The sequence below is a fragment of the Rhinoraja longicauda genome, chromosome 9 (genome assembly GCF_053455715.1).
Source record: "Rhinoraja longicauda isolate Sanriku21f chromosome 9, sRhiLon1.1, whole genome shotgun sequence".
Taxonomy (NCBI): domain Eukaryota; kingdom Metazoa; phylum Chordata; class Chondrichthyes; order Rajiformes; family Arhynchobatidae; genus Rhinoraja; species Rhinoraja longicauda.
This window is the reverse complement of record NC_135961.1, coordinates 44,584,950-44,600,869: the sequence shown is the minus strand read 5'-3', so window position 1 is coordinate 44,600,869 and position 15,920 is coordinate 44,584,950. Positions and strand designations below refer to the sequence as shown.

The 15,920-nt window shown below is 39.5% G+C and overlaps 2 protein-coding genes across 3 annotated transcripts in view; one reads left to right on the top strand and one right to left on the bottom strand.

Moving 5' to 3' along the window:
- Nucleotides 1–15,920, top strand: part of adss2 (adenylosuccinate synthase 2) — a 612,379-nt gene that overhangs the window by 272,746 nt on the left and 323,713 nt on the right. The gene's annotated exons all lie outside the window — the stretch shown is intronic.
- Nucleotides 1–15,920, bottom strand: part of ahctf1 (AT hook containing transcription factor 1) — a 103,631-nt gene that overhangs the window by 6,403 nt on the left and 81,308 nt on the right. For both annotated transcript variants that reach the window (XM_078405365.1, XM_078405366.1), the window contains exons 29-32: nucleotides 10,475–10,958; nucleotides 10,028–10,148; nucleotides 6,779–6,894; nucleotides 591–751 (exon numbers count right to left, since the gene is read on the bottom strand). In XM_078405365.1, coding sequence (XP_078261491.1) covers nucleotides 591–751; nucleotides 6,779–6,894; nucleotides 10,028–10,148; nucleotides 10,475–10,958 — 882 coding nt within the window. The remainder of the gene's footprint in view (nucleotides 1–590; nucleotides 752–6,778; nucleotides 6,895–10,027; nucleotides 10,149–10,474; nucleotides 10,959–15,920) is intronic.

Sequence of the window (15,920 nt, the reverse complement as noted above, 5' to 3'; positions counted from 1 at the left end):
AGAGGGGAAATGTGCGTACTCTACAATGATAACACCTAAAATCAGGATCAAACCTGGGTCTCTTGTGCTATGAGGCAGCAGCTCGACCAGCGATGCCACTATATTGTCCCTTTCAATTAAATTAAAATTTTGGGAAGTGGTAACTGATCAAATTTTGTCACAATAATTTTCAAAATATGGAGTCCCATTAACTATCAGCAAAATGTTCAGATATTATTTTCAGAGTAGCATCTCATTAAAAATTGGACAAAGATTTAGAATACATCAACTACAATCTCTTAACATTTGTAGATTGTAGACCAAATGGTGGAAGTCTTTCACAGCAGAGTATACTCCACAGCTACAGTTTGTTTGCAATGTGCCCCTTTAGGCTAATCAGGATTCCATGACATAACCCAGAAATATAAACATCAAGATTTTAAAAAAATTACAGATACATGGCATATCTGAAACGTGATTTTTGAAGTAAATTGCACTCAACATTTTTTATTCTGATGCATGCTGAATGAGTGAGGAACAGTCTTTGTTTTTACACAAATTGAAATGAGGAAGGTAATCGAATGAGAACTGGAGAACATTGCTCAGATTACCTGCAAAAACTGAGTTTTTACTGGAATTAAAATTGCAAGTGACTCATTCTGTGCACACTCAGCAACATCGCCCATCATTTTAACATCGCTTTCCTTGTATCCTGATAATGCAGATTCATTTTTCTCATTTCTTGACTCTGTTCTGGGAACTACATCACCAACTACAATCAAAGGTGGAAAGAAAATTGAGGAAAATTTGAGAATCTTTATTCTACATATTTAAATACAAAAATAAACAAAATATATTATAACAATCTTGTTTTACAAATGTGCACTAGATATATTAAAGCTTTGATCATCTTGCATGCTTGTCAAATCACGTCAAACAATGCCTTTTATAAATTGTGACTGAGAAGTCTTTTAGCTTCACAATTCCAAAGCTTTCATTGCCCTCACTCCACTACCATGCAAAATAAAGTTTCTTGCTGCTTTTATGTTTCTTTGCCTCAAGGACAGAAAAATAGAAGCAATTTTCTCCATCTTTCATTCTACATAACCTTTGAAGTTCTAAATTAAGGATTTGTAACACTTGAATGCAATGAAATCACTGCAATTGCATTTGAAAGACACAAACAACTAATTAAGAAAAAATAATCTCCAACAGCAGCTTTTAGTAATAATGCTTCAAATTTTGCCTTCCACCTGGAGACAAATCAGGACTCCATGACATAACTCAGAAATATAAACATCAAGATTTAAAAAAATTAGATACATGGCATATCTGGAAAGTGATTTTTGAAGTAAATTGCACTCAACATTTTTTATTCTGATGCATGCTGAATGAGTGAGGAACAGTCTTTGTTTTTACACAAATTGAAATGAAACTCCAGCTGAAATTTCCCCAGCTAAAACATGACATTATACAAGTTTGACCTCTGTCGTAGCCTCATGTAACCCCATGAGATTGTTCAACCAGTCATTTAGACAATGTTAATCTGTATCAACTTCACTTCACCTTCAATTCTGTAATCCTTAACGGTTTATGCAACATAAAACTATCCCTGGAAGAACTCAGCAGGCCAGGTGTGGAAAGAATTGGACGGACAACAGACTGAAGGATCCCAATCTAAAATATCGCCTGCCATTTCCCTCCACAGAACCTCTCTGGCCTGCTGAGTCCTCCAGCACTTTGTTTTTTGTTCAAGATTCCAGCATCTGCAGTCTCGTGTGTACATAAAACTATATCAGTTCTAGTTGGTATTGGTATATTATTGCCATGTATACCAAGATACAGTGAAAAGATTTGTTTGTGAGCTATACATCAAATCATACAATACACTAGTACAATTAAGCCATATACAAGTACAACAGGTAGAGCAAAGAGAAAAATTCCAGACTGCTCAATAAAGTGCTACAGCTTTATAGCTCTACACTTACAGAAGTCCAAGGTCCACAATGAGACTACACCCTAGCTTAAACCCTAGACTGTTCAGTAGCTTTGTTATTTCCATCTATCTCATCTAAACATTTTGTTTCAATTACCCAGTTTCTACTTTAAAGTTTTATTCCATGTTCTCTGCTTTGTCAAAGGAAATAGTTTTACTACCCACCAATGTGGAATTCTCTGCCTCAGAAGGCAGTGGAGGACAATTCTCTGAATGCATTCAAGAGAGAGCTAGATAGAGCTCTTAAGGATAGCGGAGTCAGGGGGTATGGGGAGAAGGCAGGAACGGGGTACTGATTGAGAATGATCAGCCATGATCACATTGAATGGCTCGAAGGGCCGAATGGCCTACTCCTGCACCTATTGTCTATTGTCTAATTATCTGGATTATTTGAAAACACACTATCAATTAGGTGACCTGTGTTATATGCTGAAAGAAATACAAAATTAATCGGAGTAATGTATCTTATTGTTTAACCTTATTAGATCCAATAACTTTCTGGTGAATTTTCTCACAGCTGATACTCAGAAATGAAAGTGGTTCTCCAAATGGGGTGTAATCAAAACTCTATAAATCTATAGCACTACTCTCACCCATTTATCAGAGACATTGTTCAATATTATTAATCATTCTCCCGGGTTCGATAGAATTTAATTTTAAAGCAATTAAAAATAAATTGGGTTTTTACTTTTGTCTTGATGTCCATCACACACAAATATATAATTGTGACTCAAAATCAAGACATTGATTGAAAAATATGGAAGTGTGGATTTCCTGTTAGGTCAGTTTTAAAAACATCTTGGAGGAAGAATTTTCTTTTGGGGGTGGGAAAAGGAAGCCAAAATAAGAGTATTTGGCTTGGATAGTTAAAAGACGGACTAATTTAGTGATTTGCAGAATCCCACCGTACCAGAGAGATGCAATGAGTAATGAACAACACTGAACTTGGTGAGTGGTGAAGAAATCAGGATAGGGTGGCAGATGGGGTCTGTAACTATTCTCACTGCAGAATGAAAGTTTATACCACACTCAATGTGTTGCTTGATCACCATTACTGCAGGAAGAGGAAAACTCTCAAGGTGGCTAATACAACAATTTAAGCGGCATTCTTGTGCATGGCTTGATTGTGCTCATGCATGGTGTGATTTGTCTGGATAGCATAGATTCAATACTGGCTTGAACTGCGTATTTTAAGTGTGACCAATGTTATGCAGAGCAACAGCTATTAGGTAGATGATAAAAGTGACGTTTGCAATGGTACATGCAGTCACCCAAATTTAGAATGGCAAAAATAGTTTACAACCTATGTTGACTGCCCTTAATAGATTTGTTATTTTTTGTAATTGCATTTATTTTAATTGGCTTGTATCTGAAATACCTGCAAGTAACTGGATATCATCCAAACACAACTCCTTTGGTTACTTGGGAAAACCCAACAGTTTTTTTTGCATGATTCAGTTGCCAGAAATAATTTTTGCCAAAAGATATTTGATGAAGAGCAAAAGCAATTGTATCAAACGTATGTATTTATGTATATTTCTGTATTAAAATAACTTATTTACTTCCTTTAGCCTAGCAATCAAAAGCATAAACATCAGGCACATTTCACCAGCTTTAATCAAATTTCTGAAAATGGCCATTAATGAGACAGCATTCAGCATTTTTACTGAAGGCTATCGACCATACTAGCTCAAAAGTTCATAAAATGGAATTGCATGTAACCAAAAAATAATCTACTCATCAAATTTAAGGGAGGTCAAGATGCAAAATTGTGACATTGAATACAAATGAGGAAAAAAAAATAGTATTTCAGAGTTTGAAACTAGCCGTTTTGATAAATGGCTTTATTGATAACTTTCCTTGGATAAGATTAAGGAGTTATTACACTTGTACATTAGGAGCAAGAAGGCAGCCAGGGAAAGAGCAAGTACCGTGGAGTAATCTATATGTGGAGCCAGGGATTATAGACGGGGTCATAAATGAAAATTCCTTGACTCTATCCATCAGGAAAGAAGTCGTGGAGGATCGTGAATTTGGGGAGGAATACGTTGAAAGCCTGGTGCCTGTCAGTATTAAGAAGGTGGAGTTATTAGATGTCTTGGAATGAACAAGTGTCAACAATCCTCCAATTCCAGATGAGATCTGTCATAGAGAATGTAATGGCAAACAAGGGAAGAAATTGCTGGGGATCTGGCAAAGATTTTCACATCTTCATTAGCCACAAGCAAGGAACCAGAAAAGCAAGAGGATAGCCAGGAAGGGTAGTAGGATAAGCCAAATAACCACAGGTGTAGGGAGGTTCACGTTACTGCAGAAAATATATGATTTATGTACATTTGGAAAGGCATGGACTGATTAGAGGCAGACAACATGACTTTGGGGGTGAAAAGATTATGAGGCAAGACCAATCGCATCCAATGCAAACTGACTAATTAGATACAAACTGATAGTCATAGGACGCAGGGGGGTGATGGTGGAAGATTGCTTTCCCGATTGGAACTCTTAACTAGTGATGTACCGTAGGGATTGGTACTGTAACATTTGCCATTTAAGATTCATAGAAACATGGACATAGATACATAGACAATAGGTGCAGGAGTAGGCCATTTGGCCCTTTGAGCCAGCACCGCCATTCAATGCGATCAAGGCTGATCATCCACAATCAATACCCGGTTCCTGCCTTCTCCCCATATTCCTTGATTCCGCTAGCCCAAGAGTTCTATCTAACTCTCTTTTGACTCCATCCAGTGAATCGGCCTCCACTGCCTTCTGAGGCAGAGAATTCCACAAATTCACAACTCTCTGGGTGAAAACGTTTTTCCTCATCTCAGTTCTAAATGGCATACCCCTTATTCTTAAACTGTGGCTCCTGGTTCTGGACTCCCCCAACATCGGGAACGTTTCCTGCATCCAGCGTATCCAATCCCTTAATAATCTTATGTTTCTATAAGATCCCCTCTCATTCTTCTAAATTCCAGTGAATACAAGCCCAGTGGTTCCATTCTTTCATCATATGACAGTCCTGCCATCCCAGGAATTAACCTCGTGAACCTACGCTGCACTCCCTCAATAGCAAGAATGTCCTTCCTCAAATTAGGAGACCAAAACTGCACACAATATTCCAGGTGTGGTCTCACCAGGTCCCCATACAACTGCAGAAGGACCTCTTTGCTCCATTTCTCAAATCCTCTCATTATGAAGGCCAACATGCCATTAGCTTTCTTCACTGCCTGCTGTTCCTGCATGCTAACTTTCAGTGACTGATGTGCAAGGACACCCAGGTCTTCTTGCACTTCCTCTTTTCTTAATCTGACACCATTCAGATAATAATCTGCCTTATTGTTCTTGCCACCAAAGTGGATAACCTCACATTTACCCACATTATACTGCATCTGCCATGCATCTGCCCACTCACCCAACCTATCCAAATCACCCTGCATCCTCATAGCATTCGTATTAATGCTTTGGGATGCAAGGAAGGCATTTTAAAAAAAGGGATTCTGAGGGGCTGATTTTTTTTAAAAAGTGGTTAATATCTGAAACACTCTGTCAAAAGGGTAGCACAGTGGCAGAGCAGTACAGTTGCTGCCTCACAGTGCCAGAGGCCCGAGTTCGATCCTGACTATGGGTGCTGTCAGAACGGAGTTTGTATGTTTTCCCTGTGATCGTGTGGGTTTTCTCCCTCATTCCAAAGACGTACTGATTTGTAAGTTATTTGGCTTTGATAAAATTGTAAAATTATCCCTAGTGTGCAGGATAGTGAATTCAGTGATCACTAGCTGGTGCCTCCTCAGTGGGTCGAAGGGGCTGTTTCTGTGATGTATCTCTAAAAGTCTGAAGAAGATGGTGGGATCAGATACAATTACAATGGGATCAGATACAATTACAGACACTTAGATGAAACATAGAAGGATAAGGTCCTAATGCTGGCAGATTGGATTAAAGTAGATGGGCAAAAAGGTTGCCGCGGATGTAGTGGGCTGAAGAACAAGGTAACAAAGTGATAAGGAAAGAGTTACAGGGCTACACAATGCTTTACTTAAAAAATGTACTACATCTTTATAAAAGGAAAAACAAATAAAATGTGAAGGTGCAGAGGTAGTTTTAAGATTCGGATTGAATTGTTCAAACAGTAGGAAGCATAGACATTCGTCAGAATGCCTCCTGCATTCTCAATGTATTGCAAAGTCATGGTAACATGTTTCCAATGATATTAGCAAATATTTTCCTCAATTATATGCAAAAGTGACAAATAAATAACTGTCAAGTTCTTTAAACTCACTGGTATTTAGCACACATATACACAAGACATGTAACAAAATAAACAAAAGGAAGTTAATCGCATTATATTTCCTTTCCAAAATGGCATAACCTGCAAAGGTGAAAAATTTGCTGATTATATGTAAAGTGCACCATGTATAAGAAACACTTCATAAAACTTATAATAAAAGCAAGCCTCTCTTTTGTGTTAATAAACCATGATTTCACAGGAGCTTTGAAGGATCACAATTATAGATAAAGTACACAAAACTAGATTTCATAAATAAGCTCAGACAACAAATCAGGCAGTTGGGTTTATTGGCATTTTACACACATTTTTGTTTGAAAGACATCTCACTGACTTGGATTTCATAGACAAATCCACTCCAGTTGTTTTCAGATGTGTCTTGGCAATCAAACCTGTTGACTGCAGATGCTGCATTGAAAATAATTTGAAAGAAAGGCTCATCTGCGATAGTTAGCTGGTTTTATTTAAGCTAGGTGGTAATTTTAAACAGAAACAAGAAAAGCAATTATACATACGATCCATGTCTGAAGCGGATGGATGCAAACTGACTGGATTCTGTACCAATCCTTTCTTTTCCCCTGGTATCTGAGACAGCAGTTGTTCCTCAGATGTTTCTGGATGCATGGTTTCACTGTGTAATCAAACAAGTCATACAGAAGTTAGCATTTGACCCAATTTGGCCCTCCTAGTGTTTTTATGCATAAAATTGATCCCATGTTACTTCATTTCACCCATTTAGCATATCCCTTTCTCCCTTCTGTACTATTGCAGCTTTGCCTTAAATACATCTATGTGAGCAACCTCGTCTTCTAATTGTGCTGAGTCCCACATTCTTATCTCTTTTGGTTTAAAGGAGCTTGCCCCATTCCCTCCAAGTTTTTTTTTTGGGCTACCATCTATAATTATGCCCACATCTAGAAACAAGGTCTAACCTCTCAAGCTTGCCCGTCATTTTAAAGATATCTGTTAAGTGCATTCACTTAAACACAGCTAATGGTGCAAAGTGCTACCACAATAGAGCACCATAACTTAAGATTCAGATGAGCAATTTGTTAAAGTTCAACACATGTCTTGATGGCAAAGTTTTAGAGAAAACTGCTGGGGAACAGCATTGACTCTATGCAGTTGCAGAAGTGAAAAAGAGAGGTCCAATTTTCCCACACCAGCCAACATGTCCCATCTACACTAGTCCCACCTGCCTGTGTTTGGCCCATTTCCCTCTAAACCTGTCCTATCCATGTACCGATCCAAATGTTTCTTAAGTTGCGATAGTACCTGCCTCAACTACCTCATTCCGTACACCCACCACCCTTTGTGTGAAAAAGCTACCCCTCCAGCTCCTATTAAATTTTTCCCCCCTCACCTTAAACCTAAGTCCTCTGCTTCTCGATTCCCCTACTCTGGGCAAGAGACTCTGTGCGTCTACCCAATCTATTCCACTCATGATTTTGTACACCTCTATAGGGTTTCTCCTCATCTTCCTGCGCTCCTAGCCTGCTCAACCTCACCCTACCGCTCAGGCCCGAGTCCTGGAAACATCCTCGTAAATCTGCTGTACATCCTTTCCAGCATTAAGCATTCAAATCAGGTAATTGTGATTCAGTCCATAAATTGCTTCAGCCCAGACAGTACGGAAACAGACTCTTTGCAGACCTCCAAACATTTGATTTTACAAATTCATAATTTTGATGTCCAAAATTCAGAATTTTACATCAAAATTCATAATATGGTGGTAATGCAACCCCTTTCAGCAACAAAAAAAAAGTATGCACGCCAAATGCACATACGTGTTGCACTACATTCATGTGTGAAAAACGACTATTATTTTCAAAAGTCTGGAGCTTTGGACTACATGTACAATGTCAGGCCTATCATGAGTATATTCTGCTATTTATAGAAAGGTTATTGAACAGAGATACTTTTTGCAACACAAAGGAAAAAATTGTTTTGTTTTGTTCTTTCTATTATGCTTTTTCCTTACACATCCCAATTTTTTTGGTAATAGTCATAAATGTATGACTAAGTTTTGAAGAAAGAGTTGATGTATGCAACTCGACTAAGCATACGAAAGTACTTGTTGAAGTAAATTCACACATTAATTGATAATCAGCCCAAAAAGGTGGCAATTGGCTTTTCTGCTGTGTTTTATATTTTAACCCCGTCTTAATTAATTATTATAGTTATATAATCTTGCACTTAAATTTAATATTTACTCATTACAATTCCACCACTGATTTTCTGGCACTCTTGGTTCCAGAGCTTTGCTAGTTTATCCAGCCGGCCAAGGAAATCGGCTATGGGGATAGATGTGCTGGCTCCAACTGGGCTGGAGTTCCAGAGCCCCGGCCGCAGGTTGCAAATTCAACCCACCGATCGGCCATGGAAGTCCCGATGAGGTCGAGATTGGCTGCCTTGCCCTGCCTAGGTGTCACATTTTTGGGGAGACTTCCAGGGCGCGGGGGATTTCTCGCGGAACCCCTAGCGACATCTAGCGGCCGAATTGACAAATTGCAATTACCGACTGTTTTGCGGAAAAATGTGAGGCAAAATCGGAATGACGGAAATGAAATAAGAAAGCGGAAACTTTCCGCCAAATTCGGAAAGGTTGGCTTTGGCCCATTCAGTCCACACTTACTATCGAGCAATTGTTTACATTCATTATACACTAATCCTATTTTATACACAAATCCCCCATTTTATGGCCTGCACATTCCCATCTATTTTACCCCCAATCTACTTCTCAACTACATATCAAGGCCAAGTTTCAATGGCCAATTAACCTACCAACCTGTGTCTTTGGGATGTAGGCGAAAATCAGAACACTCCACGAAAACCCACATGGCAACTGGAAGAATGCACAAACTCCACACAGATACCACCTGTGGTCAGAATTGAACCCAAGTTGCAAATGCTGTGGGTCAACAAATGGGACGAGCCAACTTGGTCGACAAAGGGCTGTTACCATGCTGCATTGTGCAAGGACTGTATGACTACTTGTTGCATATTCTAGAATTAGACTTAAATTTAGTGAAGACAACCTCAAACATTTTTTTGAAGTGAACTATATTACTTGGATTTTTTACAGTCATGCAAGAGATTCTTTCAGACGGTCAATTCTTTTCTTCAAAAGTTGAATTCTTATCCAAAGCATGATGATTCTTTTATTAATGAGCATAACATATTGGGAAAAGAAGATTAAGTACTGGGAAGTTAAATGTTATATGTAGTAGCAGCTCATGGGAATAACTAGTTTATTTTATTGGCAATTCTCTTTTAAAAAGGTGATTAATGAATGGAGTCGTGCACTGCCATTGAATGGAGTCATGCTCTATCTGTAACCACGGGCCTCAAACTGCTCTTCCCAGACACCACATAGTTCTGTCAAATTATGTCATAGACCGCTACTTTAAAGGACAGACTGAGAATTCCTGGGAACTATTAACAAGCCTACTGCCCTGGAATCAAGTCTGGCAAGTAGCTAGACTGGACAAAAGTTAGCCTCATGTACTACAGGTAGGCAAATGGTCACTGTCTGGATGGTTGCATACCACCTGTTATGTTTTCCACCACAAAAATAAGAGCAGATGTGAGATTTAATTTCATTTAAGATCAGAGTCAAATAACGGAAAAGCAAGAAATTTTGGACATCAGAATTCACATTCCCTCAAATAGGAGTCATAAAGAATAAAAAAAACACCAAGCACATTTTGTATAATTAATATAAATAACGATGGCAAAAGTTGGGGATAATACCGTAAACTCACCCCTTATCAGAAGATATGAGATTATGCGCTGGCAAAACTGCTTCTTCACTGCTCGAACCCATAAATTCTGTGGCATCATTTACCAATGGGGAAGTATTTTCATTCTTGTCAATCTCCAAAACTATCAATGAAGAGTAGAGTAGTTATTTAATTTGTTTTGAAATCAACAATTAAAATTAAGACAAGGAAGTAATCCAGGACGCACGACAACTCAGTTCAAAACCAAGAGGACCCATCTCAATGCACATAGAAACATAAAATTAATCAGCAAATAAGCAAATAAAAAAGTCCAAATTGATTCATTCAAATCTATGCTAAGAGGCCATTTAATGAAATATGGTCATTTTTTTAGACATTTGGCACATTATTTAAACAAACAATGTCTGTATGGCAGACTTAATTAACTGTTCAATATAAAACAAACAAATCAATGTTAGTATAACTTACCTTCACATTCAAAGGGGTGCTCATTATCCACATTAAACAGTTTTTCATTTTCAAGCACTTCCTCATTTTTAGGTTGAGAAATATCAACATCCTGGTCACTGGTTACATCCCTATCCACAGCATTCACAGTATTATGATCACAACTTATGATTCTCTCCTCCTTGTTAAAGATCAATTCATCTACTGAAACAGTTTTCCCCCTATCCTTAGAGGTGTCCCCTCTATCTAGGGATTCAGCAGCATCCACATATTCTTCCATGGACCAGTCTTCTGTTCTCCCAGAACTATCGACATCATATTTACTAGCATCTTTGTCAGTACCAGAAAGATTAACCACTTCTACTCTCTCAAATAGTACTTCATTATCTGGTGTTTGTTCACTTGCAACCAGATTGTCTGGAGTTGAAGGCCATGATTCAATAGATGGTGTGCATGGAATCCGTTTCGATAAATGTGGCAGTTGTAATTCATCAGCAGCTGCATCCTTGATTTAAAAAAAGATATCTTAATTTCCAAGCAATTATAAAATAACAAATTAACCCATAAACTGCCAAGCCACTTACGAAAAACAAGGTCAAATATATAGTAGGCTCTAAATTATAAATCCTATCCCTCTTGCTCAGCATTTAATTATTTTAAATACTATACAGTACCAACCATTCCTTGAAAGCAAATCTATTGATCTAAAATGGCTGTACAAATAGCCACGGTAAAAAAATAAATCCACGGGCAAGCAACCTTTACATGTGTGTCTCATTGACCAGCATTTCAGAAGGTTGCATTCTTTTTGCACCCAATCGAACTACTAGTAAGAGACCCCTCAGTACAAGGTTCAGTAAGATGGCCAGAAATTTTATTTTTAAAACCATCCATTTTAAAACCCAACCCAAATTCCTCATTTCCCTTTTATCTCTCTCCCCTTCCCTTGTTTTCTTCTACCCATATCTGACCCTCCATCTTTACATTTCACTCCTCCCTTTAACTCACACCCTTTCATTTCCTTTTCACCTGTAGTCAGTGTCACATACTCCACCCATCTGGCAATCAACTCACCCTCACCTGTATCCACTTGCCAGGTTTTTCCCGTCCACCACCACCTCTTTTTTTTCCTAGCTCTCTCCCCTCCCCCCCACTCCAATTAGTCTGAACAAGAGTCCCAACCAAAATGTCATCTGTCCATTCCCTCTGCAGATGCTGCCTGGCCCACTCAGTTTCTCCAACACTTTGTGTTTTGCTCAAGATTCCAGCATCTGCAGTTTCTTGGGTCACCATGTTACTCCATCTTCTTGAAATGTTTGGGAAGGAGCTTAAAAAAAACATCACAATAAAATCATCTAATCCAAACTATAACTGGAGATAGTTTGGAAACTGCATTCATTCTCCAAAATGCACATCCAAGCATTTATTAAATTTATGCCTCATCTTTGCATCCCCACCTCAGTCATGGAACATGATTGTTTACCTATCATGACCAGAATGATCATTTTGGAACAAAATTTCAGATTGATTAGTAGGACTAGATGTTACAATCCCTAAGGTTTACACTACAATTGACTGGTGTTGTTCTTGGGGGTGACCACTAGGTAATGTTGCTACCATTCCGACACATCTTCAGTTGTGTACCTCAACGTCACTGGGTGTTTCGGCCTTTTATCACAAGACACCCTCAGTTGATGCAGGCCCACCGCAGGGTGATCAGACCTGGGTGTGTGTCTTATGGTTAGCCTCTAGATGGTCACGTGGCAGCCCAGACAGTATCTTTTCTTTTCAGCCACAGCCAGTGACTGCTCCGTTCGGCGGCATTTGCAAGTTCTTTGATTGCCCTCCTTTGGGCCTGCCCTCTGACTCCAACTTCCCTCAGGAGCCTTGCAGTGGAGCTGGCTACAAATCCCCTGCACCCCACCTCCACTGGACGCACTCTTACACTCCAACCTCGCTCCTCTGCAAGGTTGGAATATCTCAGCCTTTTCCTTTCAAATGCTTCGTCCACAGCCTCCTCCCAGGGCACCGTCAGCTCAATGATGTAAACACGCCGACAGGAGTTGGACCAGAGGACGAGGTCTGGTCGCAGGTTGGAACTCAATATTCATTTTGTAACAGATTAGTATAGATAGTAGTAGATAGGGTAGTCAAAAAGGCTTTTAGTACATTGGCCTTCATCAGTCAGAGCACTGAGTGGAGAGGTTGGGAGGTCACGTTACAGTTGTTTAAGACGTTGGTAAGGCAGCATTTAGAGTATTGTGTTCAGTTTTAGGCACCATGTTATAAGAAAGATGTCAAACTGGAAGACTTCAGAGGATGTTGCCAGGACTTGAAGGCCTGAGCTATAGGGAGAGGTTGAGCAAGCTAGGACTCTGTTCCTTGGAGCACAGGAAACATATCCCCATATCCCTTGATTCCATTAGCCTTAAGAGCTATATCTAACTCTCTTTTGAAAACATCCAGTGAATTGGCTTCCACTGCCTTCTGTGACAGAGAATTCCACAGAATCACAACTCTCTGATGAAAAAAAAAAATCCTCATCTCAGTCCTAAATGACCTACTCCTTGTAGGAACCATTTTGCGTTTATTAGTTATTTTAGTATATTACTATATTACTTTGTATCCAGCTGTATTTTTGGACACTGAGGTTAATACTTGGCTTACATATGGACTGGGTAGAGCCAGAGGAGCTGCAAACTCTGATGTAATGCTTCAGTACACGGAAAGAAATGGCTGATAGTTCAGCCAAAATAAACTGCTGATATAAATCGGCTGAAGAGCCTACTGATAGATGATCGGTAAGAAATCTCTGCCGGAGATAAGACCTGGCAGTTCGTATAAGTCACGTAGGTTACGGTAGGACATTGGATTTTTACCAAGCTAATCAATTACAAGATGATGACAAGAGATTTGCCAATATGTTATATTGCAACTTTAAATAAACGACAAACTAATTCAAAAGTAGTGGAGAGCTTTGTTGTTGATTGTTTGCATATAAGAAAATATCGTTCCAACTATCCTACGTCAACGGCAGGTTGGGAGCTTGATAAGAAAGATGAGAAGCTGGCCGTAATACCCCTTATTCTTAAACTGTGACCCTTGGTTCTGGACTACCCCAACATCGAGAACATTTTTCATGCATCTAGACTGTCCAATCCCTTAAGAATTTTATGTGTTTCCATAAGATACCCTCTAATCCTTCAAAATTCCAGTGAATGTAAGCCCAGTCGATCCATTCTTTCATCATTTCATCATCAGGAATTAACCTGGTGCGCATACACTGCACTCCCTCAATAGCAAGAATGTTCTTCCTCAAATTAGGAGACCAAAACTGCACAAAATACTCCAGGTGTGGTCTCAGCAAGGCCCTGTACAACTGTAGTAGGACCTCCTTGCTCCTATACTCAAATCCTCTAACTGTGAAAGCCAACATGCCATTTGCTTTCTTATTGCCTGCTGTACCTGCATGCTTATCTTCAGTAACTGATGTGCAAGGACACCCAGGTCTTGTTGCACCTCCCCCTTTCTTAATCTGACACCATTCAGATAATTAGGAAAATAACTGCAGATGCTGGTTCAAATTAAAGGTAGACTCAAAATGCTGGAGTAACTCAGCGGGTCAGGCAGCATCTCAGAAGAGAAGGAATGGGTGACGTTTCGGGTCGAGACCCTTGAGACTGATAATCTGCCTTCTTGTTCTTGCCACCAAAGTAAAAAACCTCATATTTATCCACATTACACTGCATCTGCCACCTCACTGAACATATCCAAGTCACCCTGCAGCTTCATAGCATCCTCCTCGCAGCTCACACTGCCACCCAGCTTTGTGTAATCCACATACTTGGAGATGTTACATTTAATTCCTTCGTCTAAATCGTTAATATATATTGTAAATAACTGGAATCCCAGGACTGAGCCTAGCAGCACCCCACTAGTCACTGCGAATGGGGGGATGAGGGATGATCTTATAGAGGTGTAGAAAATCATGAGAGGAATAGATCGGGTAGATGCACAGAGTCTCTTGCCCAGAGTAGGAAAAATTGAGAACCCGAGGACATAGGTTTAAGATGAGGGGGGAAAGATTTAATAGGAATCTGAGGGGTAAATGTTTCACGCAAATGGTGGTAGGTGTATAGAAAGAGCTGCCAGAGGAGGTAGTTGTGGCAAGTACTATTGCAACGTTTAAGAAACATTTAGACAGGTATATGGTTTTGAGGGATATAAGCCGAACACAGGCAGGTGGGACTAGTGTAGATGGGGCATGTTGGCCAGAGTGGGCAAGTTGGGCCTGTTTTCACACTGTAAGATTCTATGACCAAGTGTTCCCTCTACCCCTGATTCTCCAGACAAAACAATCCAAGTTTGTCCAATCTCCTGTAGCCAATAACCTCTTAATTCAGGTCGCATTCTGGTAAACCTCTGCGGCAACTCCCAAGTCTTCACATTCTTCCTGTAATGGGGGTACCAGAACTGGATACAATACTCCAAATATGACGAAACCAAAGCTTTATAAAGGTCTTGTATACTGTATAATGTTCCCCTTTACATTTGACCTCCCAAGTACACCTCACATTGGCTCAGATTAACCACCATTTGACAATTCTTTGGCTGTATCTGTAATTGATCTATATCCTACTCTATTCTTTACTTACTATCTGCAATCTCATCAGATTTGGTAGTTTCTTAAGCGTACTAACCAATACATTTACAGAGGTCACAGCACAGATCCCTGCAGAACACCACTGGACACAGACATCGAGCCAGAACAACACCCTTCACAACAATCCTCTGTAACAATCCTCAGAACAATCCCCCACAACAACCCTTCTTCAGACTGATGACTGATAACTGGGGTCCCAACACTGACCCTTAATCGGGTCTCGACCAGAAATGTCACCCATTCCTTCTCTCCAGAGATGCTGCCTGACCTGCTGAGTTACTCCAGCATCTTGTAATACCTTCGATTTGTACCAGCATCTGCAGTTATTTTCCTACTTAATGCTTTTCAAAAGACCTAACTTCACCTCCTCTTTGATCTCAAACTGTCCTAGTATATTAATGTCCCACACTGATCTCCATATTGTTCTCTTTGGTGAATACAGATGCAAAGTATCGTTTGGCACCTTGCCCACATCCTCCAACTCCAAGCATAAATTTCATCCTTTATCCAGACTTCCCAACATTTAATTTTACAAATTGATAATTTTGATGCCCAAAATTCAGAATTATACATCAAAATTCATAATATGGCGCGTGATGCAACTTTTCAGCAAAAATATGTATGCACGCCAAATGCGCATACGCGTTGTGTGAAAATTCATGCGTGAAAAACGACTATTATTTCCAACAGTCTGTAGTTCTTGGACTACATGTACAATGTCAGGCCTATCATGAGTATATTCTGCTATTTATAGAAAGGTTATTGAACAGAGATACTTTTTGCAACACAAAGAAAAAATTGTTT